The following is a 20,086-nucleotide window of genomic DNA, read 5'->3' on the forward strand; positions in this document are numbered from 1 at the left end:
ATGTTTCAGATGGGCTGCTGAATCAGCACATACGTGAGGTCAGTGCATTTGATCTGATCTTCTGAGTCACATTCACACATGCAAGGCGCGAATCATAAAATAATTGAATGATACAACATCATTTTCTGTACTTGATGACCACATCACTGGAGTACAGGAGGGTTTTACACGACCATGATTCTTATTCAGGCGAGGTAACATCTGGACAGTGATCACATGACGCTGGGATAAGAAATCAAAATGCACCTGATGTGGACATTCAAATGTCAATTGATGATGTCAGGCACATGACTCACAGGAGTCTCACCTGTAGGGCAATATTGTTAGTTAAAAAATGTCAACAAAAATGTTTTCTTCCTAATTATGCGCAATGATAATACATGTTTTCACTGGCTGTGATACAAACATGACACACATTAGAAGTGAGAAAACACTCTTTTTCTAAGTTGCATAACCTGAGCTGTGAACCCAATAATCTTTGGCTACCAGGTCGTCTTTCCTCAGGAGCGACGTGGAGCTACCCTCCACACTCAGAAGCTTCTGTTGCGTAACTCCTGATGTCAATGTTCAATCAAAACAAAGTTATTCTTGCTTCTGTCAGGTTGTTAAATCAGGTCAAGTGGGCGCATTCAGGAAGGGGCAGACTGCAGATGAAACATTCACCTGGGGTCATGACGGCTATCTGGCCATGCCCCTCCCACAACAGTGCTTATTCAATTGACACCAGTCTGGACCTCGCAGAGCTCTCACTACGTTGCGAAATAATGCAACTTGTCCCCCTCTAAAACTATCTTGTCTTTAATGCAATGCAACATCTGTGGTGCAAAACATTTTCATTCTGCTTCATTTTAATTCCGCCAGTGATCAGTGGAGCGTTTTTGTAGGGCAAGGAGCCTTTTTATCTTGTGTGAGCTACTTTTACACAACGCAGGAGCCTGAGCTACTGATGCAACACTTGTTTACATAAGTAGCACACATGTAGTATTAAGTACAGTTCATTCAAACATACTGACATACATTTAATGCTCTTTTATGTCACTGCTATCGACTTCAAACGTCCCCTCAATGCAACACACGCTTGGTAATTAATTGAAAATAGAAAATATTTTGCCTTTTATTGGCTGAATAATTATCAGAATATAGGTTAATTTTGGTTTAAACAGGAAAAAGTCAACATGAAAACATGACTGACTCTGAAATTCTGATTTGGATATCATTGCAGTACATGTATTTTATTGAGATAATCCATGCTAAATATATTCCAAGTGTACTTCTGTGAAATGAATCCGGAAGTGAGCTTTGCTCCGCCCCTAAGTTTTCGGAAACGTTCCCGTTGAGGACAAAATTATTGTGGCGTCCAGTTCTGCAACCCAAGGTGCAGCTTGTGAGGCATCAGTGAAGCGCTTGTTTCAACGTTGTTTGACAGAGTGTATCGGCACCTGGCCGCGTCCAATGATCTGGCGGCCCAGCATCACCCGCGGGCCGCAGGTGCGGTTGTGAGTGAGGGAAGCGCCGCGAGCTCGGTGGCGCGCGGCAGGCGACACGCCCCCGCGCGCGGCCTGATCCTCTGGCTGTTCTCTGCTGTGTTTCGGTTCACACAACCTGCTCACACAGACATGGAGAAGGAGGGTCGCCAGAGTTGGGACAGCCCGACGCAGTTTTTCCTGGCCTGTGTCTCGTATGCCGTGGGTCTGGGGAACGTGTGGCGGTTTCCCTACCTGTGCCAGATGTACGGAGGAGGTGAGTCGCACCTCTTCCACTTGACAACAACGCGGGTGTGTGGGACCGTTACTAACTGATCTGAAGTCACTATGGCTTTGTCAGTTGCTACTGACCGGAGATTTTTACTTTGAATTATCTGAACTTATCCAGCAGCAGAAACACGCCTAAATTCGTTTGTTGTGCTTTGATTTTCACGTGTCTTCAGGTATGATTTTGTGATGGAGCGTAAAAAGTGTTTAAGTGCTCTAAAACTGAAAAGATGTCTTCGGGGTGTATTATCAGACAGTAGTGTAAAAACGCCAACGAGGTGTTTATCTTCTTTCTACGTCTCATAGGCGCATATATGTTGTAAACACCTTATCAGTTACATTTAGTTGACACAAAGTTGAAAACACGCAATAAACGGTAACTGCATGTAATAAAGTTGGTTAATGCGCGGAGGGACACAAATATGTAGTTAATGTATCGAAATATAACATGTATATATGTATATATGTATGTATGTATGTGTGTGTGTGTGTGTGTGTGTATATATATATATATATATATATATATATATATATATATATATATATATATATATATATATATATATATATATATATATATTTAGAGAGAGAGAGAGAGAGAGAGAAACTAAATATAACTCAATAATGTAAATATAAATCATAATGTCACCCAGTATTTATATGACCTGTTTATTTTGTAATTGAATTTGCCCTACAAAATATTACACAATCTAATATTAATAATTGTGATATCAAATGTTTGGAAACTAAAGAGATTTAAACAGACAAAACTACAGAAGATCATTGAATAACTAGTTTTCAGTTTGTAATTTCTCTTTGTCTGATGTCATGCTAAACTCACTTGAGACTGTTTTAGTTCCAACAGCAACTGTATTTGGCAGAAATAAGTAGGAATAGGAAAAGCAATGATTTGGCATTTACAAAGTGTCTTATGTTTAAACACAATGTAGATGATTATCATTGTAACTAAAACCATCTTGATTATAAAAGAAAAACAAAATCAAATTAAGAAAGTTCAATGTGAAATAGAAGCCATAACTGATCATCAATCTTTATTTCACGTTTTATGTGCACACAATGTGACACGAAATGAAAGTGTGGCTTATAAAGATTAGATTAAAGTAGCGCAGGCTGTGGAGCAGAGAGAAGGCACACGTGCACAAACACAGCATTTCGAAAAACGCTTCAATAGGACCAGATGCAGAGCCCCGTGTGGAGGCCGCTGGTTGCTGGCGGGGTGCAGCGGTCCAACCCTATTAATAGACCCATAAACCCATCAACAGAGCATATTGATAAACCCATTAATGGGAGTCATGATAAGGCCAAATGACAAAGAGGAGGTAATGATTTTGCACTGGCTCACGAGAGTTACTAAGATACAGTGGAAGAGATTATCAAGTGGATCAAGGTCATCTGGAGGTATACTGTACATGCTTTAAAGTTGACATGGTCTCAGATGAGGCCTTGCCTCTGCTCTCTGAAGTGAAGCACTTTAGAAAGCATCAGTCCGGTGAGCATTTCTAGCCTTTCTCTTCACTAAAAAGGATGAATGAAAAAGGATGAATCTCCCCACTTTGGGACAAATAACAGACATCTAATCTGAAGTGCACCTCAATGTTTGCATGTCCCACAGCAAATATTGGCTTTTGAGGCTTTATGTAACAGTGTCCTCATTTTCAGAGGCCACTAGATGAGCTCTTCAAATCTCAAGATTTGAAGGACCATCGAAGTGCGCAGAAAGTGAGGACACAGTTTCATGAAGCCTCATCGGCCCATCACTGGTGGATACTTTTGTTTCCCTGATGCAGCTTCTGCAGCTTCACACATCGTGGCTGACTTAAAAGGTGTTGCTTTATTTTTCCCTCCAATACGGTCCTGTAAACACAAAGTCAGGTTAGCCAAGTTAGCATTGTGGTGGTTCATGTAACATGCGATCTTTAATAACAAAAAAAAGCCACAAATTCAATTGCAACCAACTTTCCTTCTGAAACGCTGCCACCTGCAGAGCTGCTGACACTGTCGTGAACCTCTCATAATGGAGCTTACTACAGCAGATAGCCCAGGACTGACACTTGATTCAGGCTCCATTTGGTCATAGCAACAGTCGTAAAAACATTTCCTACCATAAAGATTTCATAACCTGTTTATTGGCTGACGATAAAGTACAGTTTCCTCCTGATTACAGCCAAATGACATGAAGTCTGTCCAGTCAGGGAATGCACTGCCTCTGAATGAGCTGAAACAGTGAGCTAGTGTCCTGAGAGCACAAAGTGACCGAGCCTTGAGGGGCACGTGCTTCATTTTGGTGGCAGGAGAAAGGCTCCGAATTAGATGGAAATAAAATGTCATGCTGAAGTTGAACCTGCTGATGCTGAGCTTGAGGTTTGGGTGAGCACTGAAGGCAAATGATTCACTTCAGACGCGCCTGGTTGCTGAGACAGGCTCTGGTCAGTCTCACTATCAAACTTCATCCAACACTGTGCTCCGCTGCGCTGGTGACAACCTGGATGCTTCTCCCAGCATCAGGTTCATTCCTTTGTTCATGAGTGACACACTGAAATGGTGAAGATTATTTCGGCGACCATAACATAAAGATGGGCCCGAACCAAACTTTGCGTACATGTGCTATATTTGGAGGTCAGTGTTCTGATGCCAAAACAAGAACAACTGGGAACATTTTCCCATGTAATCGGACAAGTAAATGTGCACTACGGGTTTGAAGGCTTCACCGCCGTCGCCACGGTTGAGATTGATTCTGCTTTGGATTTCAGATGTCATCTGTTTTGTTCTGTGCCTCTGCAGGGGGGTTCTTGATCCCTTATCTGATCATGTTGGCCGTGGAGGGTTTGCCCTTGTTTTACATGGAGCTCGCCATCGGTCAGAAGATGCGTCTGGGAAGCATCGGAGCATGGAGTGCCATCAGCCCTTATTTAGGAGGCGTCGGTAAGTGAGATGCTTCTTTGCTGCCTTTCCGTCACTGGAACTATTAATACTTCACTACTACTACTACTTTCTAATTCACGCTTACATGTCCTGCAATCGGAATCGATTTGTTATTGGGGAAAAATCTATTTGGAAAGTAAATACCTGTGCAAACAATATTATGTATGACATGTGTTTTATCTATAAACATAATATAAGTGACAAGAAATCATACAGAGCACAAATGTTAAATATATGGTTTAATAAACAATTTAAAAAAGGAAAATCTTTTTTGCATCATTGAAAATGACAACAAGCTGTGAATAAATACATAAACATGAAATAGAACAGTCATAGAAGCAAACATGGACAGTATATCACAAAGTGCTAGACTGTACGGAATCTCTCAGAATACAAAGCTCTTCTGTGTGGCCCCCACCACACTTGCACGGGGCCCCTGCGTGCTGTCAGAGTCTGAGCCGTAAACCAGGTGTGAGTTCCAAAAACAGTGTCTCTTCCTACAATCTTCCAGGTTTGGCAAGTGTGGTGACATCTATGTATCTGTGTCTGTACTACAACATCATCAACGCCTGGAGCTTCTGGTATTTCTTCCACTCTTTCCAGGTGAGTTATGTCATGTGCCAATGTGTGTGACTTTCACATGCTAACATCTATGAGCATGCTGACAACTAGCTTAGTGAACATTAGCTTCCATAATGGTTTCTCTTGTCTGGTAGAAAAGGCCCATCAGTCTAACAATGTTGGAGAGCAGTAGCTGTGTTGAACAGGCAACAAGTGCATCTCTCTGATTCATTTTCAGTCAGTCCTTCCCTGGTCCGACTGCCCGATCAATGTGAACCGCACAGGACCCGTGGAGGAGTGTTCACGGACCACTCCCACCGAGTACTTCTTCTACAGGGAGACTCTCAACATTGCCTCTTCCATTACTGTGAACGGCGGCGTTCACACTGGCCAGGTTCTGTGCCTGCTGCTGGCCTGGTTTCTTACCTTCTTGTTCATAGCCAAAGGAGTCAAGTCAACTGGTATTGTGAGTGGAGTCGTGCCGCGCCAGGGATCCTCTCACAGACTCACAGATGGCTCTGTCCCTCCCGTAGGTGGTTTACTTCACAGCTACGTTTCCTTATCTGGTCCTGTTCATCTACCTGATCCGGGGCCTGACGCTGCATGGCGCCTTAACCGGCGTCTCATTTATGTTCACACCAAAAGTAAGGAAATACAAATCAGAACTGTATGACAGGGATTGAAGGAGTCACTGGTTTTGTCCTTGGTTTCAGTTGGAACACCTTGCCAACCCTGCCACTTGGATCAACGCCGCCACCCAGATCTTTTTCTCCACGGGTTTGGGCTTTGGCTCTCTCATAGCTTTCTCCAGCTACAACGACTACCACAACAACTTCGAGCGACAGGCCATCACCGTTTGCCTCATCAACAGTGGAACCTCAATCTTCGCCAGCATCGTTACCTTCGCCATCTACGGCTTCAAGGCCACCGTCAACTTCGAGAACTGCTTGGAGAAGTGCGTGGCCTCCGACGTCAGGGTTGGGGATTATTGACTCTGATGTTTGGCTGCTCGTGTCTTCCAGCATGAGGCTGACTCTGCTGAACGCCTTCAGCCTGCCAGAGGACGCCATCGACATCGACAACGTCTGGGACTGGGTCACCAAGCTCAACACCTCATACCCTGAGCAGTTTGCTCAACTGGGGATCAACCCTGACGACTGTAACCTGGAGCAGGAACTGAGTACTGTAGGTTTCCCAGCCTCACAAGATCCTGCGTCACCTAAGTGGAGTGAAGGGAAGGCAGACGTGAAACTCTGCTCTCTGTTTCAGGCGGTGGAGGGGCCGGGCCTGGCCTTTATCGTCTACAGTGAAGGCATCAAAAACATGCCGCTGCCCCAGATCTGGTCTGTTCTCTATTTCTTCATGTTGCTGCTCCTGGGGATGGGCAGCATGCTGGGCAACATCACAGCCATTGTCACGCCACTGCGGGACTTCAAGATCATAGCTCGCATTCCTTGTGAGGTATTCAGCGGTAAGAGACGGGTACTTTATACCGATGTTATTTACCTTATGATGTCTCGGAAGAGCTGGACTTTTTTGACTCGCCAGTCTTCTGTGTTACGTCTTCTCTCCTGCATGGCTCTGGCTGCCTGTGCAAATGCCTCAACTGTAGTGATGGGATTACGGCTTCATGAAACACTTTACACATGCTCAGAGCCCACTAGGTGGTGCTGTTGGCTCTAAAATATGTGGATTTGACAACCGTTTTAAATACAAAAACTCCTATCCTCATCCATGTGTCCATCCTGCATCTCATCTTATTTGTTAATCCAACAATGAAGGGAAAAAAACGTTATTTGTTTCATTATTGTAAGAAAAAGGTGTGTCAAACGTGTACCCCAACAATTTAGCTGACAGGTAAGATTTTAATAAATAATAATAATATATATATATATATATATATATATATATATATATATATATATATATATATATATATATATATATATATATATATATATATATATATAATAAAAACATATAATGTATATATTTATTTAAACAAAATATATTTAAAAACTTCACTAATCTAAAAAAAATCAAATTATTATTTTGAATATAAAAAAAGAAAAACAAATGTTGGTGCTGTAGTTACAAGGATAAATGTGCCGTATTTGCAAAATAAGATGAGAATCTATAATAAGAATCTATTTCATCTGGTCTGAGTACAAAACATGTCTTTAAATATTAATACATATGCAATAATCCTGTCAACTCTAAAATCTGTGGGTTTGAACGACCATTTCAAAGAAAGGTGCCTCCCACTGAGTTCTGAAAATGAGAACACACAACCTCATAAATACATCACTCCCAAGTGTGACGCTCAAAAAAACCTCCAAAAAAAAAACAAAACAACATGTATACCATGGGGGTTATGGGGATTTGGTTGTAGTATTTTAACTGCTGTCTGCAGTAGTGCTTTACCTTCCTGCTGGTTTTCACTCATGAAGCAGTGCGAAGGCGTTAAGTTTTTCTCAAGCCTCACTGTGTTTGCACCTGGCAGGTTTGGTGTGCGTGTTCTTCCTGTGTCTCGGTTTGGGCTTCACCACCCCGTCAGGAAATTACTGGTTCACCATGTTCAACGACTACGGAGCGAATTTCTCCTTGCTCTTTGTGGTTCTTTTTGAGGTCATCATCGTCAGCTACATCTACGGAATCAAAAGGTCTGCACACCTGTCCTCACTTGACCTCCGTGACTGACGCTATTTACTTGCGTTCAGGTTTGAGAAAGATATCGAGGACATGCTGGGCCATCGGCCCAACTGGTACTGGAAGGTCATGTGGGTGGTGGTCAGCCCGCTTCTACTCATCGCCCTCTTCATCTTCTACATCGTCCGCTACATCCAGGGGGGGGCAGCAACGTACCCAGCGTGGGACATGGAGACGGTAAGTTTTTGTTCTCCTAGTTTTCTTCATATGTTAGATTCAAAACAGTCGCTTTAAGGAAGTCAAGTCAAGAAATAAACAAATACAGTCATGTCTGTAATGAAGCATGTGTAATATCAGAAGCTGTTTGCTATGAAGAGAATATTGGTGACTACATTTGGAAAATAAAGTTGTTTCAGCAGAAGTTAAGGGAATGAAGGGATTTTATTGTGTGTAAGTGTAATAAAAATGATGTATGTATTTTCTTTTTAAAGTAATATTTAAAAAAGTGAGGAGTATTTTTTTTAGACAATGTAGGAAATTTTTCATTTTAAAAATCAAATTAAATGCACATTTTCGAGGTGTGTGTATTTGCTCAATGTGAATTGTGTGTTGAAATCTGTGGTCCAGGGGAAGATGGTGACAACAGAGTATCCCATCTTCGGTCAAGTCTTCATCGCCTTGCTGCTTGTATCAGCGGTCAGCTGTGTTCCCATCATGGCGCTGTATGAGCTCTACAAAAGGAGGAGGGTTGGCTACCAGAAGAGGCCTCAAACGATCAGCACCATCTCCACATAACTCCACGCGCTGCACAAGACCTCCTGCCAGCACCAGCTGTCATCCCACCCGTGGAGCAAAACAGCAGCTGTGTTTAGTTGTTATAGAGTGGAGAAATGCCAAAAACCACGCTGGAAAGTTCGCCATCCCAGAAAATGAAGAGGGCTATTTTTTCTTTGAAGGAGATGATATCTGACGGGATCAGAGTAATCTTTACTAGTTTTACATATTTTACTGATGTTTTACAGTTTCATCAACTCTTTTGTTTTTGCTGAAAAGTATATGCTTTTGTAAAGAGTAGTTGCTTAGTTCCGTTCCTGAACCTGCAGCAGGTTAGATAATGACAAATATGTTGCAGAATATGCAACCAAAACAGTGTATATATTGTAGATACATAGACCGTCATTCATTATAGATATGTTCAAATCATTTTAACTGGACTTAAAGAAGACTCTTGTTTGGAATGTATTTTACCAACACTGTGTATATGTACTTGACATGTGTTGAAATGTTTGTAACTCCTGTCCTGATGTGTGTATTCTGTGTCTCATCTCAGAATGTTAACATGTATGGTCGAATATTATTTGTTAATCCAACAATGAAGGAGAAAAAAAAACCAAACTTTTTTTTTGTCGTTATTGTAAGAAAAAGGTGTACCCAAACAATTTAGCTGACATGTGAGATTTTAATAAATAATACAAATTAATTAAAACGATATCACAGATCTAGAAAGTTTATATATTATTTTCTATATTATTTAAAAAAAATATAAAAAAAAGAATAACATCTTGGTGCTGTAGTTACAAAGATAAATGCGCTGTATTTGTCATTTATATTGTAAAATAAGATCAATCTATTTCATCTGGCCTGAGTACAAAACATGTCTTTAAATATTAATACACATGCAATAATCCTGTCAACAATTTGTTCTGGAGTTATATTTTTGAGTACTTGTGTGGTTGTGTGGTTCCTCTCAGTGAGTATAATCTGAACTGGAATTTTAAGCTTGTTTACTCGTCATTTCAAACGAACAAGATGGTGAGAATACTTCTCGCAGAACAGTGAATAGTTTAAGAGAGTAACTTTAGTCAATCTGAAACACAGCAGCTACCGAAATATGGGTCAGGCATGTATCCATCAGTCCATCACTCATGTATGAGTAGCTTTCATGCACGTCCAGTGATGCACAGATGGTTCCCTGGTTCTGTTCTGCCAAAGCAATTTGAGGGTATTTTGAGGATCATAAATCTGTGGAATCGTGGTTTCTTATCTCAGGTCACTCTGACATGTTGGCACCTTCAAAAAGAAACTTGAGGTGAATTCCATCCAGCAGCTCTTTGTTAGTTCAGATATGCAAGTTCACTGGAGAAGAGCGACTGAGAAAGTTGGATGGGTTGAAGCCAGATAAGAGAGAAACAGGGTCTTCTCCCTGCAATGAATGGGATTGTAGCATTTAAAATTGTAGCTTTTCAGAAGTGGGTGCCACTAGGATGAGATAAGAGTTATGGGAGCAGATAGCACTTGAGCAATGAGGGTTATCATTCAAACACTACACAGTCCAACTGTTATCTCGAACAGGTCGGTATGGTTTCCTGGGTGAAACAGGGTGGCAGACAGGGACACACTGGACAGACTCAAACCACCTAGATGTATATGAGGGTGTCTGTAGGTAAGTGTTAAACTGTTTAGCTACAGAATCTCAGACAGGCAAGACCAATACATCTTTGAAATGTTTCACAGTCAAACATACTTTGATTTAGGGGATACATGCCCATCACAAGGGGCATTTCCAAATCCTTCAATATAGTTAAATACAACGATATTTTCATGGTGTTTTTCGGATAATACAAAACAAAGCGCTTAATATACTGATAATAAATAAGGAACCAGAGACATCACCACAGTCATTTAACAAATAAATATTAATAAATAGGTCAAGTTCATGGTTTAAGCGCTATTATATATTTTTCTTTGCATTGTAAACAGCTCTGTTTTTAGTATAAACAACAAAAAATGACGTGGTGGTGAATTTTTTTATTTTATCTGTAAGTTTCTGAGTTGTATACAGTTTTTCCGCTTCAAAAGTTCGGAGTTCATTTCCCACAACGGAAATCCAACAGCGCCCCCAAGTGGTAAAAAAAAAAAAGATATATTGCAATATTCAATGACTTAAATACACATTTAATCCCGAACAATGCTTGTTGATTTCCCAGCGCAAATTCCTTCCATCCACAAAATTAAATGGAAAATTATGATGATTATATTTTGTGTAAATAAAACTAAACGAAAATTGAATTTGGATCTCAATGTCCCGGCTGGGCCGCCGTACTTGTCCGAATACCGCGCATGCTCAGAGAATACACACAACAGACTATACATTCGGAAGTACGTATTTATGATCAAAACCCTACGGCCAACCTTTAACAAAATGTAGTCATTGTCCCTGTTGAATTATACTGACTCCGACTGCAACCTACCGACTATTGCACTGCGAACACACCAGCGAGCAGCAGTGGGTCGTTCGTGAGCGATTTGGTTCCTGGTCATCATTCACTCGCCTTTGAGTATGTTAAAGACGTGCACGGATGCTCCAACACTATAAACGAATGGACATGTATAACTAATGGGCCCCTGTCATCAGCCGCCACAGATAAATGTAGTCGAGTTGAGGTTTTACTGGCGAACGGGACGCCACCAGAGGCAGCTGGTGAAAACGACTCCCGATAGAGAGCTGAAGTTCCCATCACCACCGCTGAGCGCAGCCTCTGCTTTTCGGCGGCAGATCCCTTCCTCTATCCAAAATGGCTGCCCACAACAAACTTGCTGGCGTGTTTTGGGGATCTGTTGACACTGGAGTACAATAGGTCATGTTATTGTGGAGGTTTTGTCTTTCACTTCATTGCACCCAGGTGCTAATTCGCTAAGGCAGCCCTTCAACATCGTGAACTGAGACAGAAACGGTGGTTCTTGGCTGGATACGCCGACCTTTCAGCTCCTCTTCATCTTCTGAAACAAGCTCAGGATAGAGGCGAACTATGGTGTGGTGACTCTTCCGAGCCTCGTCCAGGAGCGAAGATGAACAAGAAACGGGATAAAGGATTTGAGAGTCCCCGACCCTTTAAATTATAAGTATTTTTTCTTTCTCATAGAACGATCGGTCATTGAGTGATAATCGCTTGAGTGAATCATGTTGCAGTTTCGTAGATGTTTTGCATGGGAGGAGTAATGTTTTGTTTTCTCCTCGTGTACGACCCATCAGGTGGTGTGTCTCACCAACGTCAACTTCCAGAGAAAGTCCGTCATTGTAAGTTGATTTGGAATTTGGATTTGATTTTAATGGTTACGTTCAGCGAGTAGGTCAACCTCATTGTTTTTGTTTTTGTCTTCAGGGTTATGTTGAGCTGACCATCTTCCCTACAGTGGTTAACTTAAACCGCATCAAGCTAAACAGTAAACAGTGCCGCATACACAGAGTCAGAGTCAATGAATTGGAGGCCCCCATCATTTACAATGACCCAACTCTGGAGGTGTGCCACCATGACTCCAAACAGTAAGTCGGATTAAAGATTATGCATTTGGTTTTTGGTTCTTAACTTTCAAAATTAAAATGCTCATGTGCAAGCTTGTAACAGCTCTGTAATAATCACTCAATAAGCATCGCTGAAGATCAGTAATGCCTGTACTAGCATTGTACATAATGAGATACTTGGAATTTTATTGGTTTTGTTCCCAGGTGTGTGGTCTGATCTAAATCCGTGTTGCTCAAACCTGTAAAATGCTCGTCGTTTGTCCTGAATGATAATGGTGTTGCCTCCAGGCGGAACCTGAACTACTTCTCCAGTGCCTACACGGCAGCAATAAGTGCTGTGGACCCTGATGCAGGCCACGGGGAGCTTGCCATCAAAGTTCCCTCTGAGCTCTGGAAACAAGGTGATGGTGAGTGGACCTGTCTAAACATCAACAGAATATTAAATGTAGGATAATACTGTGTATACCCTCAAAGAAAGCGGGAATAATGATATTCTATGATTTTGGTTCCCTTCTAGAGTTAAAGGTTTTGAAGGTCGTCATTGAATTTTCTCTGGACCAACCTAAAGGAGGTCTCCACTTTGTTGTTCCTGATGTGGAGGGCAGCATGGCAGAGCGAGGTGCCCACATGTTTTCTTTTGGGCACCAAAATTCCACCAGGTATTGTGACCAAACTGACCTCCTGTGTTTTCCTTTGTCGCCATCAGAATTGTCTGAATGCTTAATTCTGTTCATATTTTTTTTTCTTATTCTACGGCAGGTTCTGGTTTCCGTGTGTCGACTCCTACTCAGAATTGTGCACTTGGAAGCTGGAGTTCACTGTGGATAGTTCAATGGTGGCTGTGTCCTGTGGAGATCTGGTGGAGACTGTATATACCCATGATATGAGAAAGAAGACCTTTCATTACATCCTCTCCATTCCCACCGCCGCCCCAAACATCTCCTTAGCTGTGGGGCCCTTTGAAATTCTGGTGGATCCATACATGCATGAGGTAGGTTTCAGCCACTGACCTTTTGTAACTTACCAAAAAAGTTTTAACATTTGTTTAACTACAGTTTCTCTGTGATTTTTTTTTGTGCGTAATAAGCCTGAATTAATTAGTTGTAACTAGTGCTATGAAATTTTAAGTGAAAAAGCATCAACAACTTTGTGTCCTTAGCTCCACTGGAAGGTCATACGAGGAACATTGATGAGAAAAATGTCTGTTCTGTGTGACAACTTTATTTTCATCTCCATCTCCTCACTGTGGCATTAATAAAGGCCATCTAATCTTATCTAATCTAATCTAATACTTTGCCCTGTCTGCTTTCTGCAGGTGACACATTTCTGCCTACCACATCTACTGCCGCTGCTCAAACACTCAATGTCGTTTCTGCACGAGATATTTGAGTTTTACGAAGAGATCCTGACGTGCCGCTACCCTTACTCCTGTTTCAAGACTGTGTTTGTGGACGAGACCTATGTACAGGTTTCATCGTACGCTTCCATGAGCATCTTCAGGTAAGAGTCTGGATCATTTAGAGAGGATACTACGGCGAGAATGGGATGAACAGATCACTACACCTCGAGTTTTTGTGTTTCAGCACGAACCTGCTCCACAGCCCGATGATCATTGACCAGACCCCCCTCACACGCCGCTATCTGGCACAAGCACTGGCGCAGCAGTTCTTTGGTTGCTTTATTTCCAGAATGTCATGGTAAGACTTCTGAGCGGGAATTGAACTTTTGAAACCAGACCTGGAAGAATGATGGAGACTAAGAAATGCCACGGAGTAACACCAGCTTTTTACACTTTAGATTGTCACTGTTTTTGTGTCCTCGCAAAGATGCTGTTGGGCCTCAGTGAGATTAACTTGCAGCTTGTGTTGACAAAGGCGCCACTGTTCTGTGCAGGGCGGATGAATGGGTGCTGAAAGGAATCTCAGGCTACATCTATGGCTTGTACCTGAAAAAGACCTTTGGAGTCAACGAGTACCGACACTGGATTAAAGAGGTACTGTCTTTTTCTGTGCTTTCCAAAAGTAATGAAGACGTGAAGTGTTCGAACATGGACTTAAAAACAAGGACTGTAATTTCATTGTATAATTTAAAATTATTGTATGTAGAAATATTGAAAATGGCTGCAGGAGCACTGGTGCCTTTATACCACTTAATGTATTGAGCCAGAGATGGGATTAGTGAGGGCCGTTCAATTTCTCAAGTAATATGTATCTTTTTTTAAACTATAAGTAAAATAATAGATTTCACTTTCAATGTATTATGCTTTCTAGCTAACGCTATTATTATTATTGTTGTTGGGGTTTTGTTGTGTCATCAACTTTCCATCATGGCTGTCTGTGAATGGCAACCCTGTTATTTCCAGGAGCTGGACAAGATTGTGGAATATGAACTAAAGATGGGAGGTGTCCTGCTGCACCCGACCTTCAGCGCTGGAAAAGATAAGGACAAGTAATGTTTGAAATCTCGTGGATTTATAGCATGTTGCCACCAACATTCGATCAATTTCTTTATTGTTATGAGGCCATTAAACAAATCTGTCATAAATCACTGTCAGGTCTGATGTTTATGATCTTGTTCCTTTCATGAGAACAAATGTTAACAGTATGGCGTCAGAGAGGTACACCATGATCCTCAGTCAGGCACGTTTGATGGAGCCTCCCCTTCCTGTCCCTCAGCCCAACTCCACACCTCCACTTCTCAATCAAGCACCCACACACCTTGTCCTGGGAGTACTACAAGATGTTCCAGTGTAAGGCCCACTTGGTGATGAGGCTGATCGAGAACAGGATCAGCATGGAGTTCATGTTGCAGGTTGGTCTCCCACCCTGCCTGGCTGCGTTTCACATTACTCATTCTGTGTGCTGAACTCGAGCAGGTTTTCAATAAGCTGCTCAGTCTGGCGAGCACCGCCTCTTCCCAGAAGTACCAGAGCCACATGTGGAGCCAGATGCTTCTCTCCACCCACGCCTTCCTCAAATCCATTTCCAATGTGTCTGGCAAAGATATCGGGCCCCTCATTAAACAGTGGGTGTATCCTTTAACGTTGGCTTCATGACGTCATCGAGTGCAGTTTGAAAACAAGAAGTTAGAAAAGCAGTATGTTCAAGAAGCATAAAGTGTCTCTAGAACACTGTGGTGCAGTAAACATCAGTATGTGCTTTATCATTGGCTTTTATTTGATAGTATGTGCTGGAAACGTTTTACCTTAACATGACTCCTCCAGTGACCACAGCTCAGTGGTGAAATTCTTTGGAAGTTTCGCTTTTAACAGGAAGAGGAACGTGCTCGAGCTGGAGATCCGTCAGGACTACACCTCCTCTGGAACTCAGAAATATGTTGTGAGTTTTTAATAGAGTAATGTTTAATAACGTTTGTTGCTCCATTGACAGGTGTACGGTGTTATTTAGAGTCCGCAGTTGGAAGCTAATGATCCGGTTGTTTCCAGGGTCCTATCAAGGTCACGGTGCAGGAGCTGGATGGTTCCTTCAATCACACGCTGCAGATAGAGGAGAACAGCCTCAAACATGACATCCCCTGCCATTCTAAGAGCAGAAGGTACTGTTTACCATCGTAGGAATGTTCCATTTGAAATTAATATTTCGTTCATTAAATATATTTTTGCAACTACGCTGTTAGTCTGTATCACCACCTGACCTATGTCCTCTGGACACCAATGTGTCTTAGCAGACCATCACAACTTCAGGTTGCTTATGTTCCTCTGGCTTTCAAGTTGGAACAGGCGCTACTATTTCACTTATGTTCCTAATCCACCCCCTGACTAACAGGTGAATAGCACTGTAAAGTTTTTGTTGTCATTCAAAACTGGCCACCATGCCCTTCAAATCAAATGCTGCGTGGTTCATGTGACCACCTCCCCTTCCTCTAATACTGCAGACAAGCCTTTCATAATGTTTGGCCTGCTGCGCTCTTCAGGCCCCGCCCCACACACACACGCACACACACATTAGTATCTCTCCCTACACGGAAGCATATTGTTAACCACTCACACACACAAACACACTGTACAAGTGAACCCATAGGAGTGATCGCTTTTTTTTGCTGTGTTGATGACTTAAAAGTGAAACTGCTTTCATTCACAGAAACAAGAAAAAGAAAATCCCTTTGATGAATGGAGAAGAGGTGGACATGGACCTGTCAGCTATGGAGTAAGGAACCCTTGCAACATGATTTCAGTCTGTCAGCTCTACCATGGTTCTCAAGTGTCGCCTCCGCAGTGCTGACTCGCCTTTGCTTTGGATCCGGATCGACCCAGACATGTCCATTTTGAGAAAGGTAGAGTTCGAGCAGGCGGACTTTATGTGGCAGTATCAGCTGCGGTACGAGAGGGACGTTGTCGCGCAGGTAGGAGTGACCCGCAAGATTGCAAATAATGGCTTTCCTGCGAGCTCCAACGGCTGTTGACCATTATGTTGTCAGGAAGAGGCCATCTCTGCACTGGAAAAATTCCCCACACCCGCGTCCCGACTGGCTCTCACTGATATCCTGGAACAAGAGCAGTGCTTCTATAAAGTCCGCATCCAGGCTTGCTTTTGTTTGGCAAAGGTGTGAATCAGAGATTCGATGCTGCTATTTTACTTTTTGTATTTATAAAACCTTGTGAGTGGTGTCTTCTCTTTGCAGATAGCTAATTCCATGGTGAGCACATGGCAGGGTCCTCCAGCGATGAAGTCCCTGTTCACCAGAATGTTCTGCTGCAAGAGCTGCCCCAACATTGTCAAGACCAACAACTTCATCAACTTTCAGAGTTACTTCCTGCAGAAGGTGAAGTGATGTACTTAAAAAAGAAAAGGATGTTTTTGATTGAAGATGAGTTTCTCAGCCACAAATTATAATAATAATTGTACATCGGTGCAGCGCTTTTTTTGTTTACTCAAAGTCCCTATACTTTTCAAAAGATGTTCTGAGAAGGTGGGTTTGATGGGCGGGGGGGGCGGGTGATGCTGTAGAAGGTTGGCTCAGTATGAAGCGGCAGGGTTATGCAGAGATATGTAGGTGATGAGGAGGATCTTGAAGTTTATGCACTGAGTAGCGAAGAGCCAGTGGAGATTAAGTTGTTGGAGGGTGGAGGCAGGAGGTCCATACAGAATGCTCTTACAGTGATCCAGTGTGGAGGTGATGAAGCTGTGGATGAGTGTTTCGGCAGCAGAGGGAGGGGTGGAGTTGGCCATGTTACAAAGGTGGAAAAATGCAGTTTGGGGGATGTGGTTAGTGAGAGATTTAAAGGGGCGAGGATGATGCGGTTACCAATGGTTACTTGGAGCGCTATTTAGCAGAATTGCCAATGAATAGCCAATACACACTTGGACATCTACACAAACACGAGTACGTGAATGACACGATGTCGGTATGAGCCATTCAGTCCCTGCTCAGGTGGTGTGTGTTCATTTACAATGTTGTTTAAATCCCAACATTTTAGAGCTGAGTGCCATTTAGTGGCCCCTGAACATGAGGACACTGTTTTCACGAAGCCTCATCTTTGTGTTGCATCATCAGACCATGCCTGTGGCCATGGCTTCTCTGAGGGACATCCAAAACCTCTGCCCCAAAGACGTCCTGAACTTCATACTTGACCTCATCAAGTACAACGACAACAGGAAGAATAAGGTAAAGCCTCCCGATGGCTTGGTTCGTCCACCCACCTGACGGGCGCCATGTTTGTTTGGGCAGTTTTCAGATAACTATTACCGCGCCGACCTGATCGAAGCTCTCACCAACTCCCTGACTCCGGCCATCAGCATCAACAACGAGGTGCGGACGGTGGATAACTTGAATTCTGACGTGCGCCTCATCCTGGAGGAGATCACGCGCTACCTCAACATGGAGAAGCTGCTGCCGAGCTTCAGGAACACCATCACCGTCAGGTACGGCTTTGAAGCTGCTCTCCTCCTGAGGCAGAGGGAACGCACCATGACTCCCACCGTCTCTCTGTTCAGTTGTCTGAGAGCCATCCGGCAGCTGCAGAAGAACGGCCATATTCCCAGCGACCCCTCTCTTTTCAAGTCGTACGCAGAGTATGGCCATTTTGTGGACGTTCGCATCGCTGCTTTAGAGGCCCTGGTGGACTACACGAAAGGTGCCGTCTTTGTTAGCCTGCTGCAGCCCAACCCCCTGGATGAGCTCATGTTGTCTTAATGTTTGTCACTCAGTGGAGAAGAGCGCGACAGAATTGCAGTGGCTGCTGGACATGGTGCAGACTGACTCGGTTCATTACGTGAGGTGAGCCACGCTGTGTCAGATCAGTTAGCTAGCTGTGTCTACGCTGTAGAGCACCAAGCTAGCGGGAGAATAAACCGTCTGTGTGTGGCAGCGTCATGGTCAGGGTTGGTGAAAGAGGACCACATTTCAAGTGCATTCGTCTTCCTGCTTAACTTCTGTTCTTCTGGAGATTGCCAGTTCTTTAGACGCTTTGTCTCGTTTTTCAAGGCACAAGATCCTGGACATGCTCTGTAAAAACCCACCTTTCAACAAGGCCACCGACTCTGATCTGTGTAACGAAGCACTGGTCGACCAGCTGTGGAAGCTTATGAACTCGGGTGAGCCTCCTCAGAACCCGGACACCTGCTGAGGCGGCACAGAAGCCAACACCTCTTGTTCCATTTGCTGCAGGCACCTCCCATGACTGGCGACTCCGCTGCGACTCTGTCAATGTCTACTACACACTGTTCGGCTTGACCCGCCCCTCCTGCCTGCCGTTGCCGGAGCTGGGACTGGTGCTCAATTTGAAGGAGAAAAAAGCGGTGCTGAACCCCACCATCAAGCCGGAGATGGGTCTGGGTGTTTCCATGGACACGCCTGCCAGCATCGGCGTCCACGGCGTCGGCATGAGTTACTCCGCAGTAAGTGCTTCTCCTGAGCTGACCCAAGATGGCGCCTCAGTGCAGCAGTCACAGACTTGCAGTCTTGTTATTGCTGCCCCCTTTAGCTGCTGCATACCAATGTCTTTGCGTCCACCCTGACCTGAAATGTGTTTGCCGTCTGAAAGGTGAAGGATGAAGCCGATCCCATTTCCCTCGGGGTGTGTGGGGTGGGCCAGCCTCCTCAGGGCCTGAAGAGAAAGGCCGACGCGCTTCTGTGTTCCCCCCCGGAGCCCGGGCAGGTGCTGCAGCATCAGGACGGGGATGCAAGAGGAGCGGCTCATTTTAGGATCAGGGTAACGTGCCATCACCACACAAGTTCTCTGTCAAGCTCCGGCCAACTTGAACCTTCGTCCAGCAGTTCAACACCATGGAGGAGGAAGACATCGACATGGAGACCGTCCACGATAGTCAGGCCTTCATCCATCAGCACCTGAACCTCCTGGAGAGGCCGTCCACCCCTGGTCAGCATCATGTCCGCAGCCTTGTCTCGCACCGCTGGTTCCTGCTCCCGAGTCCATCTGTGATGTGTTTGCAGGGAAGGAACCGCAGACGTCTGAGCAGCCGATGCTTTCTCTGCCGGCCACTCCCGTGGCCCCTTTCTCCAAAGAGCCCGCAGCTTCCTCGTCCAAACACGGAGGTGAGCACGGCCATCACCACCACCATCACCACCACCACGATCACAAGAAGAAGAAGAAGAAGCACAAGCACAAACACAAGCATAAGCACAAACACGAGAGCAAGGACAAGGAGAAGGACAGCGTGTTCGCCCTCAACAGCCCCGCAAGCGGAAGGTCGCCCCACTCTCCGTCTCTGTCGGACTAGTCGCTGCGCCCCCTCACGGACCACGGTGCTTCCTCCTCACAGGGCTCTTTTAATGTGTGTTTTTATCTCACTTAACCCGCCTCTCCAAGACTGTGCTTTGAAAATAAAACCCTCCTTTCAATCTTTATTATATACACTGTTTTTCCAAGTGAGTACTGCAGTCGTGCTTTTGTACCTCC

General features: G+C 43.9%; 2 protein-coding genes across 2 annotated transcripts; both read left to right on the forward strand.

Moving 5' to 3' along the window:
• The first annotated feature begins 1,581 nt into the window (after positions 1–1,581).
• On the forward strand, positions 1,582–9,277 carry LOC128746785 (sodium- and chloride-dependent transporter XTRP3-like). Its single transcript, XM_053844089.1, has 11 exons — positions 1,582–1,740; positions 4,554–4,694; positions 5,206–5,297; positions 5,494–5,721; positions 5,789–5,899; positions 5,969–6,210; positions 6,278–6,440; positions 6,525–6,726; positions 7,759–7,918; positions 7,976–8,141; positions 8,532–9,277. Exons 1-11 carry the CDS (start codon positions 1,617–1,619, stop codon positions 8,697–8,699), a joined length of 1,797 nt encoding a protein of 598 aa, XP_053700064.1. The 5' UTR covers positions 1,582–1,616; the 3' UTR covers positions 8,700–9,277.
• A 1,776-nt stretch (positions 9,278–11,053) lies between these two features.
• On the forward strand, positions 11,054–20,050 carry taf2 (TAF2 RNA polymerase II, TATA box binding protein (TBP)-associated factor). The gene is made up of 27 exons (XM_053844086.1): positions 11,054–11,803; positions 11,928–11,982; positions 12,068–12,228; positions 12,496–12,614; positions 12,725–12,866; positions 12,967–13,198; positions 13,523–13,707; positions 13,791–13,904; positions 14,101–14,200; positions 14,570–14,655; positions 14,883–15,018; positions 15,083–15,237; positions 15,431–15,545; positions 15,653–15,762; positions 16,308–16,373; positions 16,443–16,569; positions 16,645–16,770; positions 16,849–16,989; positions 17,722–17,832; positions 17,896–18,089; positions 18,162–18,301; positions 18,375–18,444; positions 18,652–18,761; positions 18,835–19,064; positions 19,211–19,378; positions 19,444–19,546; positions 19,621–20,050. Exons 1-27 carry the CDS (start codon positions 11,754–11,756, stop codon positions 19,905–19,907), a joined length of 3,633 nt encoding a protein of 1,210 aa, XP_053700061.1. The 5' UTR covers positions 11,054–11,753; the 3' UTR covers positions 19,908–20,050.
• The last annotated feature ends 36 nt before the right edge of the window (positions 20,051–20,086 follow it).

Source organism: Synchiropus splendidus, chromosome 15 (genome assembly GCF_027744825.2).
Source record: "Synchiropus splendidus isolate RoL2022-P1 chromosome 15, RoL_Sspl_1.0, whole genome shotgun sequence".
Taxonomy (NCBI): domain Eukaryota; kingdom Metazoa; phylum Chordata; class Actinopteri; order Syngnathiformes; family Callionymidae; genus Synchiropus; species Synchiropus splendidus.

Coding starts and splice junctions, on each gene's coding strand:
- taf2 (XM_053844086.1), top strand. CDS start 11,754: ATGAACAAGAAACGGGATAAAGGATTTGAGAGTCCCCGACCCTTTAAA. Junction 12,615..12,724: donor GCTCTGGAAACAAGGTGATG/GTGAGTGGACCT, acceptor GTTCCCTTCTAG/AGTTAAAGGTTTTGAAGGTC. Junction 19,547..19,620: donor GGAGAGGCCGTCCACCCCTG/GTCAGCATCATG, acceptor ATGTGTTTGCAG/GGAAGGAACCGCAGACGTCT.
- LOC128746785 (XM_053844089.1), top strand. CDS start 1,617: ATGGAGAAGGAGGGTCGCCAGAGTTGGGACAGCCCGACGCAGTTTTTC. Junction 1,741..4,553: donor GTGCCAGATGTACGGAGGAG/GTGAGTCGCACC, acceptor GTGCCTCTGCAG/GGGGGTTCTTGATCCCTTAT. Junction 6,727..7,758: donor TCCTTGTGAGGTATTCAGCG/GTAAGAGACGGG, acceptor TGCACCTGGCAG/GTTTGGTGTGCGTGTTCTTC.